Source organism: Cynocephalus volans, chromosome 3 (genome assembly GCF_027409185.1).
Source record: "Cynocephalus volans isolate mCynVol1 chromosome 3, mCynVol1.pri, whole genome shotgun sequence".
Taxonomy (NCBI): Eukaryota; Metazoa; Chordata; class Mammalia; order Dermoptera; family Cynocephalidae; genus Cynocephalus; species Cynocephalus volans.
In genome coordinates, this window is record NC_084462.1 from 172,064,422 (window position 1) to 172,086,401 (window position 21,980).

General features: G+C 45.4%; 1 protein-coding gene across 2 annotated transcripts; it reads left to right on the forward strand.

Moving 5' to 3' along the window:
• Positions 1–2,510: 2,510 nt before the first annotated feature.
• On the forward strand, positions 2,511–21,037 carry DDX24 (DEAD-box helicase 24). 2 transcript variants are annotated; one of them, XM_063090166.1, is made up of 9 exons: positions 2,511–2,599; positions 4,084–4,803; positions 8,849–9,403; positions 10,502–10,655; positions 10,983–11,498; positions 13,511–13,586; positions 15,673–15,861; positions 18,519–18,648; positions 20,497–21,037. In XM_063090166.1, the coding sequence occupies exons 2-9, from the start codon at positions 4,089–4,091 to the stop codon at positions 20,757–20,759; spliced, it is 2,598 nt and encodes an 865-aa protein (XP_062946236.1). In that variant the 5' UTR covers positions 2,511–2,599; positions 4,084–4,088; the 3' UTR covers positions 20,760–21,037. The 2 variants fall into 2 exon arrangements, with proteins under 2 accessions (XP_062946236.1, XP_062946237.1); XM_063090167.1 differs by having other exon boundaries at positions 4,087–4,803.
• Positions 21,038–21,980: the final 943 nt, after the last annotated feature.

A 21,980-nucleotide genomic window follows, 5' to 3' on the forward strand; every position in this document is an offset into this window, starting at 1 on the left:
GTGAGGAACTTGGCACCTGTTGTTTTGTTTTCAGTCTTTGTGCCTCCACCAAAATTGGCTCAGAAAGAAGTGCCATTTTAACATTTCATTCATAATATCAGGAAAAAAATTTATTTTGAAAAAATAATGAATAAATAAAAACATCATCTAATCTGATGTTGAAATTTCAATCTCACATGCAATTCATAACTTCTTCCTCTTCCCCAGTTTAGATCTGATCCAGGCTATGAAACCTAGAGCTAAGAAGAGAGGGATGACCTGCTTCTCACTTTTCTTTCCTCCACTTTCTCCCTGCACAGCTGCTTTTGATATCTTCAGGGTCAACTGAGCTGAGGCATGAGAGATAAAGGGACAAAAAGCTTTTTTAACTTAGTTGGTACTGTTTGCTGATCTCTCTTGGCCATCCAATAGAACTGTCTCTCTTCTGCCATGGAAGACATCCAAACAAAAGCTACTTTTTTCTCTCTTAGGATGCTGTGATGATTAATTTTATGTGTCAACTTGGCTGGGCCACAGTGCCTAGATAATTGGTCAAATGTTATTCTGGATATTTCTGTGGAGGTGGTTTTTTGAATGAGACTAACATTTAAATCGGTGGACTTTAAGTAAAGTAGATCATCCTCCATAATGTTTCTGAGGCTCATTCAAAAATCAGTTAAGGCCTTAACAGAACAAAGAATGACCTTCCATGAGCAAGAAGGAATTCTGCCAGCTGACTGCCTTTGGACTCAAACTACAACATCAGCTCTTCCCTGGGTCTCCAGCCTGCTGGCCTACCCCATCAGATTTTGGACTGGCCACGCCTCCACAATCATGTTAACCAGTTCCTTACAATAAATCTCTCTCTCTCTCCACACACATACACACAAACACATCCTGTTGGTCTGTTTCTCTGGAGAACCCTAACACAGGCGATTTTGTCAGTTTTTCAGAGGCCTCACTGAGAATTTCCACCATGTGGCATTCTGACCCCACAAGGTGACCCCCATTTCCCACCTCAGGAGCCCTACTTTCAGCCTCTTTCTGTGGGGTCCTGTGGAGTATACTATAAAGCAAATATATTTCACAGGGCCTGGTTTCTTGTAGTTTCAGGTTTAGCCTAACTTCTTAAAAGTACATATAAAATGTTGACCTTGCAAAGGACAGGAAATTTTCCCCAGGCTATAGTCTCTGTTGTAAGATAAAGAATTGTAACACAGCAAGGTTGCTGGTTCAAAGACAGACAAGTTACTGATTGATATGTAAAGATACTGGGAAGCTGCTGTAAGGAGAGAGAATGTTTGCTAAGATCAAGCTTTTGTTGGTGGATCAACTTATCCTCTTGCAAGTTGCATTATTGAATATCACCTTGCTTGTTTTACTGAATGTTACCAGCCTATATTGTTAAACTATAACCCCACCTGTGTTCTATTACTGTAACTTCCTGGTCTGGAGAATAAATGCAGGAAGAGAATCCCAATTTGTGGTTAATTTCCCATGGAAGGAATGCCTCGCTCTTGAGGGTTCTGGGAGATTAACCCCTTCGGGGCTTCTCACTGCTTTGAGTAATCCTTTGCAGCTCTGTCACCCAGGGGAAGAGGGGTGACAAATCCGTGGGAAGCAAAGCAACAGGGTCCCTTTTCCCAGCAAACAGCCCTGTTAGGCAAAGTTCTGTCAAGACAACCCCACGACTTCCAAGGTGTATAACTTGTCCTGCCGTGGAGGAACATGCAGCCCTTCCTCCCTCACGCCATCATCAGAGACAGTTCCAGTCTCTTATCATCCGACTTCCTCAGGCACCAGTTGGGCACAGGCTCTATGCCACCCAAACTTTTAGAGACACAATGGCAAGTCCCTCCAAGAAATGAGTTGAGCTCTGTCCATGGTGGGCCGGAGGAAGGTGCTCACTTGACCTAAGATTGGAGGATTCCTTACCATTGTCCTTTGCTAATTTCTATGATCATCGGACAAGGAAAAAATGTATGAGACAGGTTTTCGAAGTGGTCATGTGATATGCACATCGACAAAGTAACCACTGCGAGGCTGAATTCTCTGAATGTAACAAAGAAGTCGGATTAGCCCGGTGACTAAAACGTGCGTTTTGGAGTCAGGCCCGTAACCATCGGTGTGCAACAGGCGAGGCATCAAAGAACTGGGTAAAACAGAACCTGCAATCCAGGCTGGCTGGAGGTAAAGTAAATGAGAAAACGTGTGCAAAGCTCCGGGCACACAGTGGTTACGCAATACTCGGACAGCTACTGCACTAAAACTAGACTAAGAATACAAGAAAACTCACGTTTCTGCAGAGCTGGAGCAAAGATTCCGACGAAGCCCAGTGCACGACGCCTACCCCCGCCCCTAGGAGCAGGAGGAGGATCCTCAGGAGGAGCCAGGCCTACGCCCCACCCTCGCTCCCCACCCCGGTGCAGAAGTCCGCACGGCAGCCAATTAGGTGGCGGCGTTTGGCATGGGGGCGGGACTTCCTGCCGCAGGGCTCACGCCTACGTGAGAGGAGGCCCCGCCCCGGAACTGCAGTCGGCGCTGCGGTTGAGGGACGGTTGTGGCGGTTTGTGAGGCGTTTGGCCCGCGTCTGAGGTAGCTGTGGTGGCGTCTCCACACAGTGAGTGCAGGAGCTGGAGCGGGGTTGCGGCCAGCTCTGGAGACGGGCTGGGGAGGGGACTTCGGGCTCCCATTGCTGGCCTCTCCGGGCCGCTGGCTTCCTCGGGTTTCGGGAGGGTGGCCGCCGGCCCAGGCCGCTCAGCTAAGCGGCGTGCCGCGCCTTGCGCCCGGGAAACCTTCTCTGGCATCAAGGCCCGGCGGCCTCGCCTCTCGGCCTCGTGCGCCCTTTCATGCCTGAGACTGACGAGGCGAGAGCGCCGGTTGCGGGGACCGGCGCCACGAGGAGGGACCGTTGCTTGCTCTACTGTAGGTCACTGCCCGCATCCTCGCCCACCCCCCCCATTGTTGCGACACTCCCCGCCCCCCCGCCATTGTTGAACGCCGGTTGGTTGTGATCGTGGCGCAGCTCGTGCGGTGGGCGAAGCTTCGCTGCGTGCTGACGTGCTTCCCTCGTCAGGCGCCATGCTAAGCGGTTTTTTGACTTGCGTCACCTTTTCGTATTCTCATAACGATCCGGAAAGACAAATACCTTCATAATCCCCCGTTTGCAAACGAGGAAGCTAAAGCTCACAGAGATCACTATGTTCATCACAGACCCGGAGATGGCAAGTGGTGGGTCCTGATTTGAACCGAGGTTTACCTTTGTCTTTTCCACAGAATCTGTTCCACCTAAACGAGTTGTGTCTAAATGGTCTTTAAATCACTTAAAATGTAATGAAAAAGCTGGACGGGCTTTCAGCCATTTGGCAAAGGCTGGAGTGGTGGAACAGGCAAGGATTGAGAAGGAAAAAAGCTCAGTGCACTTCTAATGAAGCTCACTCCTCTCCCCAGCAAACAAACAAACCCTCAGATTCTCCTTTGCCTTCAAAATGGCTTATGTGTGGCGGGCTTTATCCTCCATGCTTTACATATTTTCCTAAAACAGAAAACTTAGATAGTGTTAGGCCCCCTTACACGTTTTTGTAGATGAGAACACTGAGGTTCAGAGAGGAGTAGTAGCACTGTCCGAGATGACGCATATAGTACGTATTGGATCTAGAATCGAAACCAGCTCTAGCTCTTATGTCTTTGCTCTGTCTCCTGTGTCTTCTATGTCCCGGGCCAATCTGCCTGTTATGGGGATATATTTCTTTCCCTTTTTGATCTTCTGTAGCTGGGAACATCTGTCTTTTTTTTTTTTTTTTTAAAAAAGATGACCGGTAAGGGGATCTCAACCCTTGGCTTGGTGTTGTCAGCACCACGCTCAGCCAGTGAGCAAACTGGCCATCCCTATATAGGATCCGAACCCGTGGCCTTGGTGTTATCAGCACCGCACTCTACCGAGTGAGCCACGGGCCGGCCTGGAACATCTGTCTTAAAGTCATCTTTGAGTCCTCAGTTTTTTGCAGGTCCTGGTACTTGATAAGTTGCTTAGAAACTATTTGTTGCCTCAGAATCCTATGTGTCTCAGTCATCAGCCTAATAGAACATTTCTCTCCTTTTTAGCAGCCATGAAGTTGAAGGAGACAAAATCAAGGCCAAAGTCACCAAGCTATGGCAAATTTCAGACAAAGGGAATCAAAGTTGTAGGAAAATGGAAGCAGGTGAAGATTGACCCAAATATGTTTGTAGACGGACAGATGGATGACTTGGTGTGCTTTGAGGAACTGACAGATTACCAGTTGGTCTCCCCTGCTAAGAATCCCTCCTGTCTTTTCTCAAAAGAGGAGCCCAAGAAGAGAAAGGCACAAGCTGTTTCAGAAGAAGAGGAGGAAGGAGAGTGTAGTTCCCCAAAGAAAAAGATCAAGTTGAGGAAGAGTAAAGATGTGGATACTGAAGTAACCAGTACCCGGAAAGAGTTTGAAGTCAAAGATGCTGAACCAGAGCCCCAGAGAGATGACACCATTTGTCCTGATCCAGAGGTAGGAGAGATGGCATCAGGAAGCCTGGTCCACATTGATCCAAAAAAGAAGAAAAAGAAAGGGGAAAAAAAATTGGAGCCTTCTCAGAGCATTGCCTCTAAAGTGCCCCCAAAAGCAAAGACATGGGTACCTGAAGTGCATGACCAGAAGGCAGACGTGTCAGCTTGGAAGGACCTCTTTGTGCCCAAGCCAGTTCTCCGAGCACTCAGCTTTCTAGGCTTTTCTGCACCCACACCAATCCAAGCCCTGACCTTGGCACCTGCCATCCGAGACAAATTGGACATCCTTGGGGCCGCTGAGACAGGTAAGGGCAACTATGGCCAGGGAAGAATTGCTTGCGGATTGAGCCTATAGCTGCTTATAGGTTAGATGACTGGGAGAGGGGAATGTTCAGAACATAACCACAAAAGCAATGTTGAATGAAGGTGTTTGGAAGTCAGCTAGCTCTGGGTTGAAATCTGCTCCTTCCTGATTGGTACCCTAGCCAGATCACTTTATCTTTCTGAGCCCTGTAGGACCCACTATAAAATTGAGATACAGCGGAATTACATCTTGCATTGCTCTAAGGGTTAAATGGTATAGTAAACTAAAGCTTACATAGTACATTGTAAGTTATCTGCAAATGGTAATTTTTCCTATTTTTCGCCCTTTTGTAAAATGGCTCAAAGGGATAAGGTAATCTAAGATCAGCTCTCTGGAGAGGTAGATCTTCATCAGTATAAGGAAGAGCTATCTAATTTTCAAGAGTTGTCCAGGTAAAAAGGGCTGCTTTGGGAGTTGGTGAGTTTCTTGTCATTGGAAAGACTTGAGTGGTGGATAGCCATTGGGTGGATTTTGTAAGCATATTCAGGTGTAAGTTGACAGGACTAAGCTATGTTTAAGGTTCTCTTATTTCTTGGGCAAAGACTTTTGGAAGTAATGATGGTTGAGTCGCTTGGTAGACTAGACTACTGACTAGGGGGAGGTACTTGTACTGCTTGGAACTATTAGTCCAACTAGACAAACAATATCCAACAGAAATATATATAATGTGAGCCACATATGTAATTTTAAATTTCCTGGGATCCATATTCTTTAAAAGTTTTTTAAAATAGGTGAAAATCAATTTTAATTATATGTTTATTTAAACAATTATATCAAAATATTATTTCAACATGTAATTCATGTAAGATTATTAATGAGATATTCTTCATTCTTATTTTTGACTAAATTTTCAAAACATGGTGTGTGTTTTAAATTTGCAGCACATGTCAATTTACCTTTTGGGGCTTTTTTTGTTTGTTTTTTTTGGCAGCTGACTGGTACGGGTATTGGAAACTGTGACCTTTGTGTTACCAGCACCATGCTGTCCTATTTGAGCTAACCGGCCTGCCCAGGATACGTCAGTTTAGAGTTAACTACGTTTTAAGTGTTCAATAGCCATATGTTTTTAGTGGCTACTATGAGGGGTCTTCAAAAAGTTCATGGAAAGATTTGTATTATCTTTCAATTCCATTTTACCACAAAGTTTTTGAAGTACCCTCATATATTGTACAGTATAGGATTAGACTAACTAGACACTTTGTGCCTTGGGTTTCTGGGAGAATGGTCATAAAACTTCGGATGAGGTCTTACATGAGAGTCATATAGATGGAAGAGTGAGGAAACCCCAGGAAACGGGAATGGAGATAATAATAACTTAGAACGTTTACTGAGTATTTAGAATGTGTCATCCATGGGTTAAGTGCTTTATATTTATGAACTCAGTTCTCAGAACCACCCTAAGGTAGATAGCATTATTCCCATTTTACAGATTAGGAAGCTTGGCCTCACAGAGGATAGACAGCTTCCATAAAATTATGCATCTGAAAGTGTAGTGCCTGCATTCTAGGCTAGGTCTATGTGCTGTTAAGCATTCTGCTACACTGCTGTAGCATATGCAGAGTCCTGAAGTGGGTCTCTGGAGGGCAGAGAGGCAAGGTCTCTGTGAGCCACTGTGGCCAGAGTCTGACCTTTGGATTCATACCCCAACTCCTATCAGGCTTTCTCCATGGAATACTGTGAATCTGCAGATTCAGGATCTTGGGCCAGGCCATGCATTTGGGGCTGTGGATAAACTGTTATCCATATAATAATGAATATATCCATTACCCGCAAAAGATGGCTTGGGTTCCTTTGTAATTCCTCTCTCCTTGGCCCTGCTACCATTCTTGTTCCTCCCCAGGCAACCACCGATAGGCTTTCTATCACTATAGGTTAGCTTTGTATTTTCTATAATTTTATATAATGGAATCATACAATATATACTTTTGGGAAAGGGGTATCTGGCTTTTCACACAGTGTAATTTGATATTAAGCCATGTTATTATAAATACCGTTAGTGCATTCCTTTTTATTGGTGAGTAGTATTCCAGCGTAAGGATAGAACACAGTTTGTTCATACATCTGTTGATGGACATTTATGATTTTTTCTACTTTTTGGCTATTAGAAATAAAGATATAAATATTGGTGTACCAGTCTTGTATGGATATATGCTTTAATCTCTGTTACCTAAACACGTAGGCAGGGAATGGCTAAGTCTTATTGAAAATGTAACTTTTTAGGAGTTTTCCAAAGTGATTATAGAATACCATTTTTACATACCCACCAGTGTTATGAGTTCAGGGTGACCCATATTCTTGGCAATAATTTGGTATGGTCAGTCTTTTAATTTTATTTTAGACTTAAAAATTTACAGGGGTTGTCCATTTAGCTCAGTTGGTTAGAGTGCAGTATTGTAATACCAAGGTCAAGGGTTTGGATCTCACTTCCAGTCAGCCGCCAAAAAAAAAAAAAAAGATTTTATAAAACCCTTTTTATTATTTCCTGTGAGTTTAATTTGCATTTCCCTAGTGACTAATGATGCTGAGCATCTTTTTGTGTACTTATTTGTCAACCGTATAATCTTCTTTGGTGCTGTTTGGTTCTTTTGCCCATTTTTTAATTGGGTTATTCTTCTATTACTGAATTTTGAGAATTCATTTCATGTTCTAGATACACATCCTTTATCAGATATGTGATTTGCAAATTTTTCTCCCAGTCTGGCTTGTCTTTTTGTTGTTGTTGTTTTGGTTTTTTTTTTTACTGAATCAAAATTGATTATACATATTTTTGGGGTTCAACATTGAGATGTTGATCAAATCAGTATTACTAGCATATATATTGTTACAAATTGTAATTATTCTTTATGCCCCTTGTCCAATCCTGCCCCATCCCCTTTCCTCTCCCCCTCCTCCCTCACCCTAGATTTCTTCTCTCCCTCTGAAAGAATAATGGTTACTCTGTTGATTTGCTGCCCAAATGATCTGTCCAGTGCTGAGAGGCATGATCAGGTCCCCCGATACTGTCATAGAGCAGATGTCTCTTCCGTCACTACGAAATGGGCTCTGTGGAGACAGACATCCTCCTCCTTTCTTTATCTCTGCTGGTAACTCTCCTTGTGTCAACTCACTCCAGTGGCTGGTGGATCATCTGCATGGTGGTTGTGGCATCTAGCCGCCTTCATGGCAGCCATGGTTATCATGGTGGCTGTGGTGGGCCACCCACATGGAGAAGCTTTTGGCCTGCTCCATGGTGCTGGCAGTGTGCCTGGTTGTGGAGAGTGTCCGATCCCCGGTTCCATGCCCCGGGTCCCTGAGTGGGTCCCGAGGTGCTGGCACGGTGTGCCTGGTTGTGGAAGGGGGTCCAGTCCCCAGTTCCTTACCCTGGGTCCTTAGGCACACCCCGAGGTGCTGGTGCAGTGTGCCTGGTTGTAGGAGGGGGTTTCGGTCCCCTTCTCCATGCCTCAGGTCCACGGCAGGCCCCAGGGCACTGGTGTCGTGTGCCTGGTGGTAGGAGGGGGATCCGGTCCCCTTCTCCATGCCCCAGGTCCCCGGGCCGGACCCAAGGTGCTGGCGAGGTGTGCCTGGTTGTGGGAGGGAGGTCCAGTCCCCTTCTCCATGCCTCGGGCCCTTGGGTGGGCCCTGAGGAGCTGGCACAGTGTGCCTGGTTGTGGCAGGGGGGTCCAGTCCCCTTCTCCATGCCCTGGGTCCCAGGGAAGGCCCCGAGGCACTGGCACAGGGTGCCTGGTTGTGGGAGGGTGGGTCCATCACTGTTTACTTAAGGCCTCAATGACAGTCTGCCAGACTTTTCCTCAGGCTCCTAATTAGAGGTTCTCTCTGGTTGCAGTGCTATGGGGAAAGCTGTGCAGAGTGGAGGAGCTTTGGGTTGGGCAGGGTGGCACTTGGCTATTTTAGGGTCCCTTATTCTGTGCAAAATAAAAAACTCCAGACAAAAGAATATGCTTTTGATTTACCCTGTGCTTTTTTGTTTTGTTTGCTTCGCTTCTAAGGAAGTGGGAAAACCCTTGCCTTTGCCATCCCAATGATTCATGCAGTGTTGCAGTGGCAGGAGAAGAGGAAGTCTGCCCCTTTTCCAAGTAACAGCAAAGAGTCACCTGGAGAGACCAGAACCGGAGCCAAAGCTGAGACTGAACCACAAAGCAAGGCCGAAACTGAGTCTGGAGTGTTGCCCAATGAGACTGGAATTGGGAATGAAGCACTGCTTGCTAAAGCAAGTGCACCATCCAGTAAGGCCAGAGCCAAGACCAGTGCCACTGTCTCAGACCAGGCACTGCTCTTCTGTGATGATGATGCTGGTGAAGGGCCTTCTTCCCTGATAAAGGAGAAGCCTGTCCCCAAACAGAATGAGGATGAAGATGAAAAAGTTGATGAAGATGAAAAGTTTAATGAAGAGCAGACTGGAAAGTTAAAACAAGAGTTCAGTGGCAGAATTGCCACCTCTCAAGCCCATCCAAAGAATCCTCTGCTTGGACTAGTTCTGACTCCCACTCGAGAGCTGGCTGTCCAGGTCAAACAACACATTGATGCCGTGGCCAAGTTTACAGGTGAGTTTAGTTCCATTTGATAAGTATTTCCTGAGCTAATCCTAAATGCTGGGTGGTAAAGATGAATGAGCTGTGGCTCCTGCCCCTTAAGAGAAATATTTCTCATCTGCCATAAGCCCTACAGAAAATTGACTGAGTGACATTTTCTCAATTCTCCCAAGGATGATACACAACTAGTGCCATTCTGGATACATAGGAAATAAATTTATTGAGTATAATGGATTAGGGCAGGGATTGGCAAATTACCTGTTTTTGTAAATAAAGTTTTACTGGAACATAACCACTACCATTTGGTTATATATTGTCTGTAGTTGTTTTTATACTGCAAAGGCAAAATTGAGTAAGAGGTAGTAGTTGTGACAGAGACCATCTGGCCCACAAGGCCAGTAATGTTTACTAGTGACCCTTTAAGAAAAGTTAAGACTCCTACCTTAAGGCATTAGAACTTAATTATCAGGGAATTCCTTTTGGGAAGGGCTGAACAGTGGGAATTTTGATTTTATGATAAAAGCAGCAGTTAATCACCAAGTTCTTACTATGTGCAAGGCACTTTGCTAAGGACTTTGCATGTGTGAATCCTGTGTGTTCATTCCTGTACTGGATATCGTGAGAAGTCTACCACCACAGAGGCAAACAGAACACTAGGAATTAGAGGAGCTTCAGATTAACTCTAATTGAGGGGAATGGGAAGGGCTTCCTAGGAGAGGTGTGTCACAGTTGCAGGTAACACCTTTCCCAGCATTGTGTGTACCACTGCTCAGTTTTCCAAGAACTTTGGAGGTAAGTATACCTGGGTTCAAATCTAGTCCTTCTATTGTAGTGGGAGGGGAGGGAGTAGAAAGAAATGAGATTGGAGTAGACAGTATTAAGTATATTCAATAAATTAATTTCCTAAGTAGTCTTCTTTCACAGAAGACTTGATAAGCCATTTAGGAATGGCATCAACAGTCAGGCCAGGACAACTCTTTTAGCACCCCTGTGGAGCAGGGAGCTGTGCTAGTGAGTATCTCTGCTAGTCTGGGGGTACTTGTGTTAGCCATGTAAGAAAATAAGCAGCCAGACTGAATAATAGTGTCCCTTATATTTTCTGTCCCATAGGAATTAAAACTGCTATTTTGGTTGGTGGAATGTCCACACAGAAACAGCAAAGGATGCTGAACCGCCATCCTGAGATTGTGATTGCCACTCCAGGCCGGCTGTGGGAGCTAATTAAAGAAAAGCACTCTTATTTGAGCAACCTTCAGCAGCTCAGGTGAGAGATAGTACCTCTTCTTTCTCCCTCAAGCCCTGTTCTGAAGTGAGCCTGAGGTGACGTGGTATGTACAATGTCTTCTCCCTGTAACAGTGTGCCATGGTGTCGTACCATCCAGATCCTGGCCTTTAGAAATCCAGGCATGCATGAGGGAGATTAGTTCAGGCCCTAGTGGTTGTAGTGGGGTGGGTAGGTGTGTGCGTATGTGAGAGAGAGAGAAAGAGTGTGTGTGTGCATGTGTATGTGGTTGGGGTGGGAATAGGGTGTGCTATAGATAATTCTCTATCTTGCCATGAACCAGTGATGTGGGTCTCTCTTGATCTGCAGGTGCCTGGTAGTGGATGAGGCTGACCGGATGGTTGAGAAAGGCCATTTTGCTGAGCTCTCACAGCTGCTAGAGATGCTAAATGACTCCCAGTACAACCCAAAGAGACAGACGCTTGTTTTTTCTGCCACACTGACCCTGGTGCACCAAGCTCCTGCCCGAATCCTTCATAAGAAGCACACCAAGAAAATGGACAAAACTGCCAAACTTGACCTCCTCATGCAGAAGATTGGCATGAGGGGCAAGCCCAAGGTCATTGACCTCACTAGGAATGAGGCTACAGTGGAGGCGCTGACAGAGACCAAGATCCATTGCGAGACTGATGAGAAAGACTTCTATCTGTACTACTTTCTGATGCAGTATCCAGGCCGCAGCTTAGTGTTTGCCAACAGCATTTCCTGCATCAAACGCCTCTCTGGGCTCCTCAAAGTCCTGGATATCATGCCGTTGACCCTACATGCCTGCATGCACCAGAAGCAGAGGCTCAGAAACCTGGAGCAGTTTGCCCGCCTGGAAGAGTAAGTCATGCCTGTCCCCAGAGGCCTCCCCTCTTGCTACTGGGCTAAAGGGAGCAGGCTGGTAGGGAAATGGCAGTAAGCTCCCTTTGGTCATAGGGTCTTTATCAGTAGAAGGTAGCCTTTATTTATATATTTTTTTTTTTGCACAGCATTGGCAAGGTTACCCTCATTTAGTGGATTTGGTTGTTAATGCTTTACGGAACCATCTATAATAATGAGTAATGATGACAATACCTACCATTATTGAACACTTAGACAATAAAATCCTATGCTGGCACTTTAAATACATTATCACATTCAGTCACTTCTCCTAACATCCTTGAGAAGAAGCAGAATAGATTCATGGTTCAGAGCACAGATTCTGGAACCAGATGCCTGAGATTAAATCCTGGTTCTGTCACTTCCTAGCTGGTCAAATTATTTAACTTATCTGTACTTCAACTTTCTCATAATTGGGATAATAATAAAAGCTACCTTATAGGGTTGGTGTGAGGATTAAGTAATTGTGAATTCATCTATGTGAAGAGTTTGGAACAGTCTCTGGCACATAGTACGTGCTTGCTAAATGTTAGCTTTTAATCATTATTAGTCCTACTACTACCACTTATTGTCATAATCACCATTCTCATTTTGTAGATGAAAAAATGAGGTCTGGAAAAGCTGACCAGCTTGCTCAAGATTTCTTAGCTTGGAAGTGGCAGAGTTGGTCCTCAGACAAGTCTGTCAGACCCCAGATCCCATGCTGCATGTCGTCATGCTTTGTCCATTTGTCTCTGGACCAGACTGATGCCCAGGGACCAGGGTACAGATTGTAAAGATGAGAGCATGTGAAATTCAGGCAGACTATAAATTGGCTTTTGCCCTACAGTGTTTCATCAGGTCACAGGGTGATTAGTTTCTAGAACAAGTGTCTGGTTTTCCTCCCTTTGAATATTGGTAGGTAGTATGAGTGGTTTACTAGGATTAGCTTAGAGCAGTGCATGGCAAACTATATATTGCTCACTGACTTTTTTTTCCTTCCCTCCCCCCCCCACCTGATTTTATAGTTAAGTTTTATTGGAATACTGCAAGATGCATTTATGTATCATCTGTAGTTGCTTTAGCACTGAAATGTCAGAGTTGTATAGTGGCCACAGAGATTGTATTGCCCACAATGCTGGAAATATTTACTATCCGGCCCTTTACAGAAAATGTTTGCTGACCCTGACTTAAAGTTTTACAAACTTTAACTTGCATCACGTTCCCCAGGCCTTGCTCAGATATACAGGGAGTAGGGACCCTGAAGGGCCCAGAATCTTAAGTTTTTAAGACTTACCTCAAATGCTTCTGACTGTCCTTGAACCACACATTAAGAGACATTACCCAACACATATTTATGGAGTGCTTACTATGATCCGGGCACTGTTCTAGGTGCTGGTAATACAACAGCAAGTGATGCAAAGTTCTTTCTCTCATGGAGCTTACAGTCTAGTGGAGGGAGATAGTGAATTGAAAGTAAGTCTACGGAATATCACGTGGTGCTAAGAATTAAGTCGAGTTGGGGATGGGGAAAGGAGACTAGGTGCATGTAGTCAAGGATGCTTTCTGATAAAGAGATTTGAGCAGAGAGCTGGAGAAAGTGAAAAAGTGAGTCACGTGTCAAATGGGTATCTGAGTGAAGACCCTTTAAGGCCTAAGGAGTAGCAAGTGCAAAGGTTTGCCTGGCATGTAGTATGGCCTCATTTAATTCACTGTGGATGGGTCTTTTATCATTGCAGTTTGGCATGTTGGTTGGGGTCAGTGAGACCCAGGTTTGGATCCCTGTTTCACAACTGAACAGCCATGTACATACATACTTTGAGAAGTTAATCTCTTTGATTCTCAGTTTCTTCATCTGTAAAAGGGAGATAATAGTATTATCTCATAAGGTGTTTGTAAGGTTTGTAGTATTTAGAGTGCTCAGCAGGTGGTAAGAGTTTGATTAATGTTAGCTGTTAGTTTAATTATTAATGAGCTTTCTCTCTCCACCACAGCTGTGTTCTCTTGGCAACAGATGTGGCTGCTCGGGGTCTGGATATTCCTAAAGTCCAGCATGTCATCCATTACCAGGTAGGGGCATTTGGGAATTTGTAGGCATTTCCCTGCATTGAATGGGGAATTTTTAAAGGAAAGCTTGAGGGAGGGATGAGGAATTGTTTGTCCCAAGGCACCCTGCAAAAGAAAATACCACTAGCATCTAATGTCTACTGCTGGTGAGATTTAGTCTCAGAATAACTTTTTGTCATTGTCTGATATCAAGTAGTCCTTCTCTCCTTGACTTGGGCAAGCTACTTGATGGCAACAGTTTAAAGTCTTATTTTTATCCATGAGATGGGCATAATAAGTAAAGTATGTAAAGAGGTCACCCTCCTGTAGAAGCGTAGGAGTGTGTGGTAGTTAATATGTCCCTGGGCTCAAATCCCAGCCATGTAACCTTGAGTAAGTTATTAAATCTCTCTGCACCTCAGTTTTCTCATTTAAATGGCAGGTACTTTATAGAACCGACATTTTAGGGTTCTTTTTAAGATTAATGTGTATAAAGAGCTTAGAAAGCCTGTGAGCACTTACTAGATGCTATCTGTTACTGATAGTAGAAATAATACTAGAGCATGCACCTACTAAATATCAGCATAGAGTTGTGGTTAGGAGTATGGGCCCCAGAGTCAGACTACCAGAGTTTTGAATCCCTGGTCTGCTGCTTCGTAGTTTTGGCCGAGTTATTTAGTACCTCTGGTTTCAGTGTCATTGTTTGTAAACCGGGAGTAATAATGCTACCTACCGCATAGTGTTATCATGAGAATTAAATTGAGATGATGCTGTGAAGTGCCTAGCAGACCGTAAGTACTCAATAAATGGTATCCATTTTGGCATTATTATTTTTCTTCTTTAATCTTTGTGCTTTTAAAAATCTTTTAGGCTGCCAATTTCAGTTTAGCAAATCTCTGTTCTTTTGGGGGAAAGGCTGGGTAAGCCTTTGTGGGAGCTGTCAAGATGAGCTCAATACAGTCCCAGCCCCGAAGAAGTATCAAACTCAGTAGAGGAGGTGAGATGAGTACAGCCGTAATGTAAGCAAAAGACATCAGGAAGTTATAAAATGTAATAGGAGAGAGGGAGGTAACTTCTAGTGTGAGGGGTAGGAAAGTGCTTTCTAAAAGACCCTTGGCATTTAAGGACAGAGGTAAGAATGTAGAAAATAGGCAGTGTTCACAGGTAGTTGGTTTAGAGTAAGAAGAGAGGTATATGGGAAAGGAGGAATTGCAGAGGTTGGAGGGGTAAGTGGGGGAAGGTCAATGAAGGCCCTGAATGTCAAGTTAAGAAGCTGAACCTTTATCCTATAAGAGAGGAATGGCAGATAGATCTCATTTCTAAAACTGTTATGAAAAGTTCATAGTGGCCACTTAGAGTCCTGTAAGTGGCCACTATGAAAAGTACTGAAATGTATCGGCTTAGTGAAGAAGACTGTTGTGCTTGATTTAGTGGTGTGTGCCATGGGAATGGGAGGAGAGAGAGGTATCAGCACCCATGCCACATTGTCCATGTATAATATATCCAATATATATTGGAGTAGAGGCAGTATGGCCCAGAGGTTAACATGGTCTCTGGAGCTGGACTGCTTCAGTTTGAATCCTGGCTTCACCATTGAGTTGGGTAATTTAAAGGGAGTTGCTTAACCTCTCTGTGTTTTAGTTTCCTGGTCCATAAAATATGGGTAATCATAAAGCATGTATTTTATATTAGTGTTGCAGGGGCTTATTGTTACACGTGCAGAGTGCTTAGAATTGTCTGGTGCAATGTAGCTACTCAATAAATGTTGATTATGATTACCATCATCAATCATCCATGAAGAGTTAGTGAAGAACCAGTGAAGTTTCTTTAGCTAGAGAGAGTATTATGGTCAGAGCTGAGACTCAGGATGACACTGCCAGCTTTGGGCTGGGACAGAGGGAGTGGGGAGGACTAGAGACCAAATAAGTGACTGCCATGGTCCCGCTGAATGGTTGGTCAGAAGGACCTGAACCAGGATGGGAGGCATGGGAGGGTTTCTGTCTACCTGCCTGGGTAGGAGGGAGGAGGATCCAGTTTGGGGATGTGGCCAAACAGAAGAGCAATGTTTGGCAATAGTCAGGTATTGACCTCACAGTTCCTCCTTTGGCAGGTCCCTCGCACCTCAGAGATTTATGTCCACCGAAGTGGTCGAACTGCTCGAGCCACCAATGAAGGTCTCAGCCTGATGCTGATTGGGCCTGAGGATGTGATCAACTTTAAAAAGATTTACAAAACCCTCAAGAAAGATGAGGACATCCCACTATTCCCTGTGCAAGCAAAGTACATGGATGCAATCAAGGTAAAAAGTTAAAACCCTAGTGCTAGTGAGGGGATTGTGCTGCTCCCACACAGAGCACCTTGCTTTGAGACTTTGGCAACATAGCTCTTGGAAACTAAGGAATGGTTCTACTAACAGCTAATCAGGGAGAACAGTTAGGAGCACCATACCTGGGAGAAGGGAGAAAAGGAGAGTGAACAAAGGTGTGAGGCATTTTCTCCCTAAACCATTTCTTCACTGTCTGCCCCCAGAGTCTCTACCGACCCCTGCACAGTGCAGTGAGTGCAGCTGCCTGGACATCCTGTTGGAGGGTTGTGGGTGATGAGGTAAACATGTCTTGCTGAGGCAGATGCTAAAGATTTGGCACATCCCTGAAGCAGGTGCCAGTAAATCCTGCTTTGGGGGTTTTATTTGAACTCAGTAGGCATTCACCAAGTGAGTACTGCTTACTGTGGGCCATAGTATATCAGGGACCAAAGCAGGGTGGATTCTTCTCCCCAGATGTTCCCCTGCTCACAAAGCAGACCAATCCCATGTCACAGTTCAGGTACAGATGGAGCACCATAGAATTTGTGAGCATATGGTTATATAGGAGAAGAGGTTTCATCCAAGCCTCCTGCAGGCAGAGATGTGGAATGGTGAAGAAGAGATGGAATTCCAGGAATAGAGGGAGTAAAAGCATGGAACAATTTAAGGACTCTTGGCTCCTCTGTTTCAAAAAGCAGATGTGTGGGGAAGTATGGTGGGCAATGACGGTGGATATCACAGAATTCTCGTTAGTAAGAAGAATTGTGGCTTCCCATGGTTCCTTGCCCCCACATAACAAGATCTCTCATTATCTCAGTTTGAATCCTCACTGCAGTCTATCCCAAAACCCACGGGAAGGAGAGTTGGAATGTTTCATCTCAGCTATGGAAGCCAGCTGTGGCATCTTGGGAAAGAGTTCATGTTGGACACCTGTAGTTTGGCAGTCAGACCAGGAAGGGTTTGCAAGGGGAAGAGCTGTTTGAGTTTATTGTTGGGAAAGCTGGCTCTTGTGATTGCATGTGTAATGATTGCCCTCTGGGATTTTATCAGGAACCAAAACAAATGCATTTCAGTAAGACCCGAGCTGCATCTCACTGACTGCTGATCTCAAGAGCTTTTTCTTTTTCTTTCTTTTTCTTTTTTTTATTGAATCATAATTGATTATACATATGTTTGAGATTCAGTGTTGACATATGTTGATCAAATCAATATTATTAGTATGTATATTGTTACAAATTGTACTTATTCTTTATGCCCCTTATCCAATCTCTCCCTGTCCCTCCCTCCCTCCCCCTTCCCACCACTGATAACCCTAGATTTCTTCTCTTCTTCTGAAAGAGTAGTGGTTACTCTGTTGATTTGTTGCCTAGATGATCTGTCCAGTGCTGAAAAGTTTGTTCATGTCCCCCAATATTATCACAGAGCAGATGCTTCTTCTGTCACTCTGGAATGGGCTTTGTGGAGAAAGACATCCTGTTCTTTTCTTTGGTCTCTGCTGGTGACTGTACTTCTGTCAATGCACTCCAGTGGCTGGCAGACCATCTGCGTGGTGGTTGTGACGTTTAGCCACTTTTGCAGCAGCCGTTGTTGCTGTAGTGAGCCACCTACACGGAGGTGATGTTTTTGGCATGCTCCTTGGCGCTGGTGGTGTGCCCGGTTGTAGGGGGGGTCCAGTCCTCGGCTCCATGCCTCATGTCCCCTGATGGGCCCCGAGGTGCTGGTGGTGTGCCTGGGCCGGAACTAATTTTTTGTCCTTTGCTTACTTCTAAAACAGGGAAACTTCCTGCTGGAACCAGTACTTGAGCTGTGTGGTTGAGCTAAATTGCTGGTTTGCTGCTGTTTCCCAAGGGAAGACTTTGTGCAGCTCAGGGTTTAATGGTTGGTTGACCTTATAGGTACTTGCAGCTCTCTAGGGACCAGGTGCACCTGGGTGCAGAAACTCTGATCTGGGCCTGAATCTTTTCATCAAACTGCACCCCATGCAATTCTGCATTCCCAACCAGTCTCCTCTGAGTGGTCCTGCGCTGACTGGGGGGCGGATTGGCTGTCCTTGCTGTGTCCCAGTATTCTCCCAGTGTACCCGTCTTCCCCACTGCCTGTGCTCCAAACACTTCCCATAGGATGGGCCCTGCACCAGTCCCTTGCCTTGACTCATTGGCCTCTGAGTGGGTCCCCTTTTTCAGCTGTTCTGGCTCCTTGTTCCTGTGTGGGTCCACAGGAACCCTGTTAGTGGTCTTGCTGTCCTGGGAGCTACCAAGGCTCTCTTCTTCCCTGCTGCCTCCAAGTAACTCCATCTGAAGGGCACAGCTGTGGCTTCTGCTGGCTCCCACTCCATGCGCTCAGCAGTTTCAGCCTTAAAGCGGCCGCAGCCAAAAACACTCTGAGCAGTTTTTTCTCTCTCATTGTAGCTTTTCCCCCTTCCTGAATTCCATAGGTCTCTCCTCCTCTTCCCCTGAGCTCCAGTGGCCCCAGCTTGGCTGTTGTTACATTTTTATAGTTGTAAATTCGTTGATTTGTGGGAGAGAGTGACGCTGGGGACCATCTATTTTGCCATCTTCAAGAGGTTTTTAATAACACAACTTAGGTGAGACTTCACTTCCCAGAGGCCTTAACCCTCTATCAAATAAATACTTTCTGTTCCTTTCCCCCAGGAGCGAATTCGTTTAGCTCGACAGATTGAGAAATCTGAGTATCGAAATTTCCAGGCTTGTCTGCACAACTCTTGGATCGAGCAGGCAGCAGCTGCTTTCGAGATTGAGCTAGAAGAAGAGATGTATAAGGGTAAGCTCTTGGGCTGGATGGGAACTGAGGAAAGGTACGTGCAGCTTTTCTTTTTTTTTTTCCCCTCAACTTTTGCCTTGTTGGAACTATCCCTACTGCTGTGGGTCCTATCAAAATCAGCAAAGGGGGCCGACCCCGTGGCTCACTCGGTAGAGTGTGGCGCTGGGAGCACAGCAGCTCTCCCACCGTGGGTTCGGATCCTATATAGGGATGGCCGGTGCACTCACTGGTCACTGGCTGAGCACAGTGTGGGTGACACCAAGCCAAGGGTTGCAGTCCCCTTACCGGTCACAAAAAAAATCAGCAAAGGGTGGTTGGTCAGTTAGCTCAGTTGGTTAGAGCATAGTGTTACAACACCAAAGTCAAGAGTTCAGATCTCCATACCAGCCAGCACCAAAAAAATCAGCAGGACATCCTTTCCTTTGTTGAAGTCCCTAGTCCCAGATGAGCCTAGTGCTCTTGGCCTTTGTTTCCTGTCTTGCCTGTCTCTCTGCCTCGAGCCCTCAACTGCCTCCCTCTTACGTGGACAGGCAGTAGAGTACGGTGATGAAGAGAGCAGGCTTTCTGGCCAGACTGCCTGTGTTTGAATGCCAGCCCATTCCTTTAACTGGCTGTGTGACTGAATAAAGTTACTTAACTTCTGTCGTACCTCACTTTTCTCATCTATAAAATGGAGATAATAAACTACCTACCACATGGGGTTGTTGTGAAGATTGATTAAGAAGTGAGAGTGCTTTACAACAGTGCCTGGGAAATAGAAAGTATTGGATACATTTTAAGTTAACATTACTTACTATCGCTGTTACTACTACACCTGCCTTTCAAGCTGACAGAGTACTTCCATGTCATCATCTCATCTGATCTTCTCCACAATCTCATGACACGAAGAGAGTGGGAATTACTATCCTTTATGGGAGCAAGAGGCTCACAGAGAGAAGCAGTTTGTTCAGAGAAACAGCTTCACCACCAGATGTTTCCTGAGCCACTACTCTATATGTGGGCCAGATGCTTAGGATTCAGGGATGAATTTTATGGTCCCTCCTTAGGAAAGCTCCTGAGTCTTAGAATTAATAGAATCACATCTAGAACTGACAACACCAAAGTTATGGCCAGTGCTCCTTCCACTGCATCAAGTGTGCAGCTCAGCTGAGGTGTTGGCATCTCAGTGCCAAAGTCTACAAATTCAGAGGCAAACATGCTACTGTCTGCTCAGCATGGAAACCAGCAGCCAAACCAGTGAACTTGGTGACAGTGAGCTAGTTCTCCTGGTAGCTCAGGCTTGGGCTAAACATGTGGAGGCCCTGATTACCCTTCCTGAGGAGACGCTGCATTGAGCCCTTTGGCTATGCCTACTTGTGCACATGTAGTTACAGCACTGGTGGTGAGATATAGGAGAGGTGGGCTGCAGAGGAAGTATTCACTATCCCCTGAAGGGTTTGTAGCTGTTGAGTCACCAAAGTCCAAGTGGGCAGCAAATGAGTGGGTTGTAGGAAGAAAACTGATCTTCAGTCAGGAGGCTTGGGTTCTGATCTCATTTTGACAGCTAACTCTGTGACCATAGGCAAGTGACCTCTCTAGGTCTGAGTTGCCTGTGTCATCTGTAAAATGAAGATAATTCCTGTCTTAGAGGGTTTTCGTGAGTAATAAAGGACAGAACAGTTCTGCACGTCCCTCCTAAACAGAAGTTATCCATTTACACTTCCTGTCAAGTCATCACTAGCTTCTGTGGAGAACTTTTGAACTTGCATCCCTAAAGTAGTTCTAAAACATTTCTCATTATCTATCAAGGGAAACAAAATATTTCTATAAACTACGGTACATGTTATCTTTTTTGTATTGTGTTTGAAGGAGGCAAAGCTGACCAACAAGAAGAACGTCAGAGACAGAAGCAGATGAAGATACTGAAGAAGGAGCTCCGCCATCTGCTCTCCCAACCGTTATTTAAAGAGGACCTGAAAACCAAGTATCCAACTCAGTCTGGCAAGCTGCCCCTGCTCATGTCAGCCCCAAGGAATGACCAGTCTGCTTTGAGCTGCCTTTCCAAACAGAAGAAGCAACAGCCAAACAAGCAGCAGAAGGAAAACCCACAACCAAGTACAAGTGCAAATTAACTGCCTCTGGTCAGTGTGTTGGTGACCAAACAGTGGTGTCTGTTCTCTGGTTATATTTGAGAGCCTTTTTCCCACCCTTGCATTTAACTCCACCATCAACCCCAGTTAGAAAAATTTCCCTCTCTTCCACCTCACCCCCATAATGGGAGAGACGTTATGCAGATTTGCATTGTTTTGGAGTAGAAATTCTATGAAGCAGCTTAATATTTCTGTATTCCAGTGTTCATAGCTTCATGTGTGTTTAACTTGATTTCCTAAATTAAAAACAATGGTTAGAATTAGTGTGTCATTGTGATTATTTTTTTAGCCAGAAGATGGGGGTGGCAGTGCTGTTTGTTTTATTGATAACTTAGTGAGTCCCCTGGACCAGCACAGTGCTAGGTCCTTGACAGGGTAGGAACAGTGTCCTGGGCCTCTGACTGCAGGCCAGTGTTTGGCAGTGTGGATGAGCAGCAAGCCAGAGAGACGCGGTCACTATAGAACATTGCTGCTGGGGCCTTTGCGCATGTTCCTGCTGTTCCCCACAGCAGCACCCTAACAGCTCCTTAGCTCTCTCCCACTTGCTACTGGCTGTTGTCTGAGCCACCCTGGGAAGTAGGCAGGGAAGAGGTTGCTGTCCTGGGGCTTTCCTCTCATCCTAGAGCTAATAGTACCAGTCTTCTGGGTCTGGCATGTAAGGCCCTCAGGATCTGGGCCAAGCCTCGTTTCCACTCCTCTGTGTGACAGAACGGGCTCCTGCCCACGTTTCCATGCATCCCTTCTCTTGTCCTGAGCCTTTGCGCAATACAGGTTTTTCCCTCAGCTTGGATTGCTTTTTGCCTTCTCCATCCTGGAGCACTACTATATGTGTCCTCCATGTCCCAATCTCCCAGGAGATAACAGTACCCTGAGCTTACCATCTTTATAGCAGTTACCACACTGTGTTCTCTTGCCTGAGCTCCTTGGGGGCAGAGACCCTGAAGGCCTGGGTCAGGGCCCGCTGCAAATACGTGCTGGGGGGAACAAGTGACCTGGTGCTGCCCCAGCTTCCTCTGGGTCAATCTGAGTAGCAAGAACTGCTACACCCATGGGAGAAGCACAGATTTTTGCACAGCTCAGTCTGGGCTTCTAAACAAGTGTTCATCAGGACACAGTTCAGCTGCTTAGTTCAAGGGGTCCTACTGATTTGAAGAGGGTATGCAAGTGAACCTAGGTACTCCAAGATCCAGATAAACTGGCCTT

What these genes read in the sequence shown, in the direction of transcription:
- DDX24 (XM_063090166.1), top strand. Translation starts at nt 4,089, where the DNA reads ATGAAGTTGAAGGAGACAAAATCAAGGCCAAAGTCACCAAGCTATGGC. An exon ending in AGTACATGGATGCAATCAAG is followed by an intron (nt 15,862 to 18,518) that starts GTAAAAAGTTAA and finishes CCTTTCCCCCAG; the next exon opens with GAGCGAATTCGTTTAGCTCG. An exon ending in AGAAGAAGAGATGTATAAGG is followed by an intron (nt 18,649 to 20,496) that starts GTAAGCTCTTGG and finishes TTGTGTTTGAAG; the next exon opens with GAGGCAAAGCTGACCAACAA.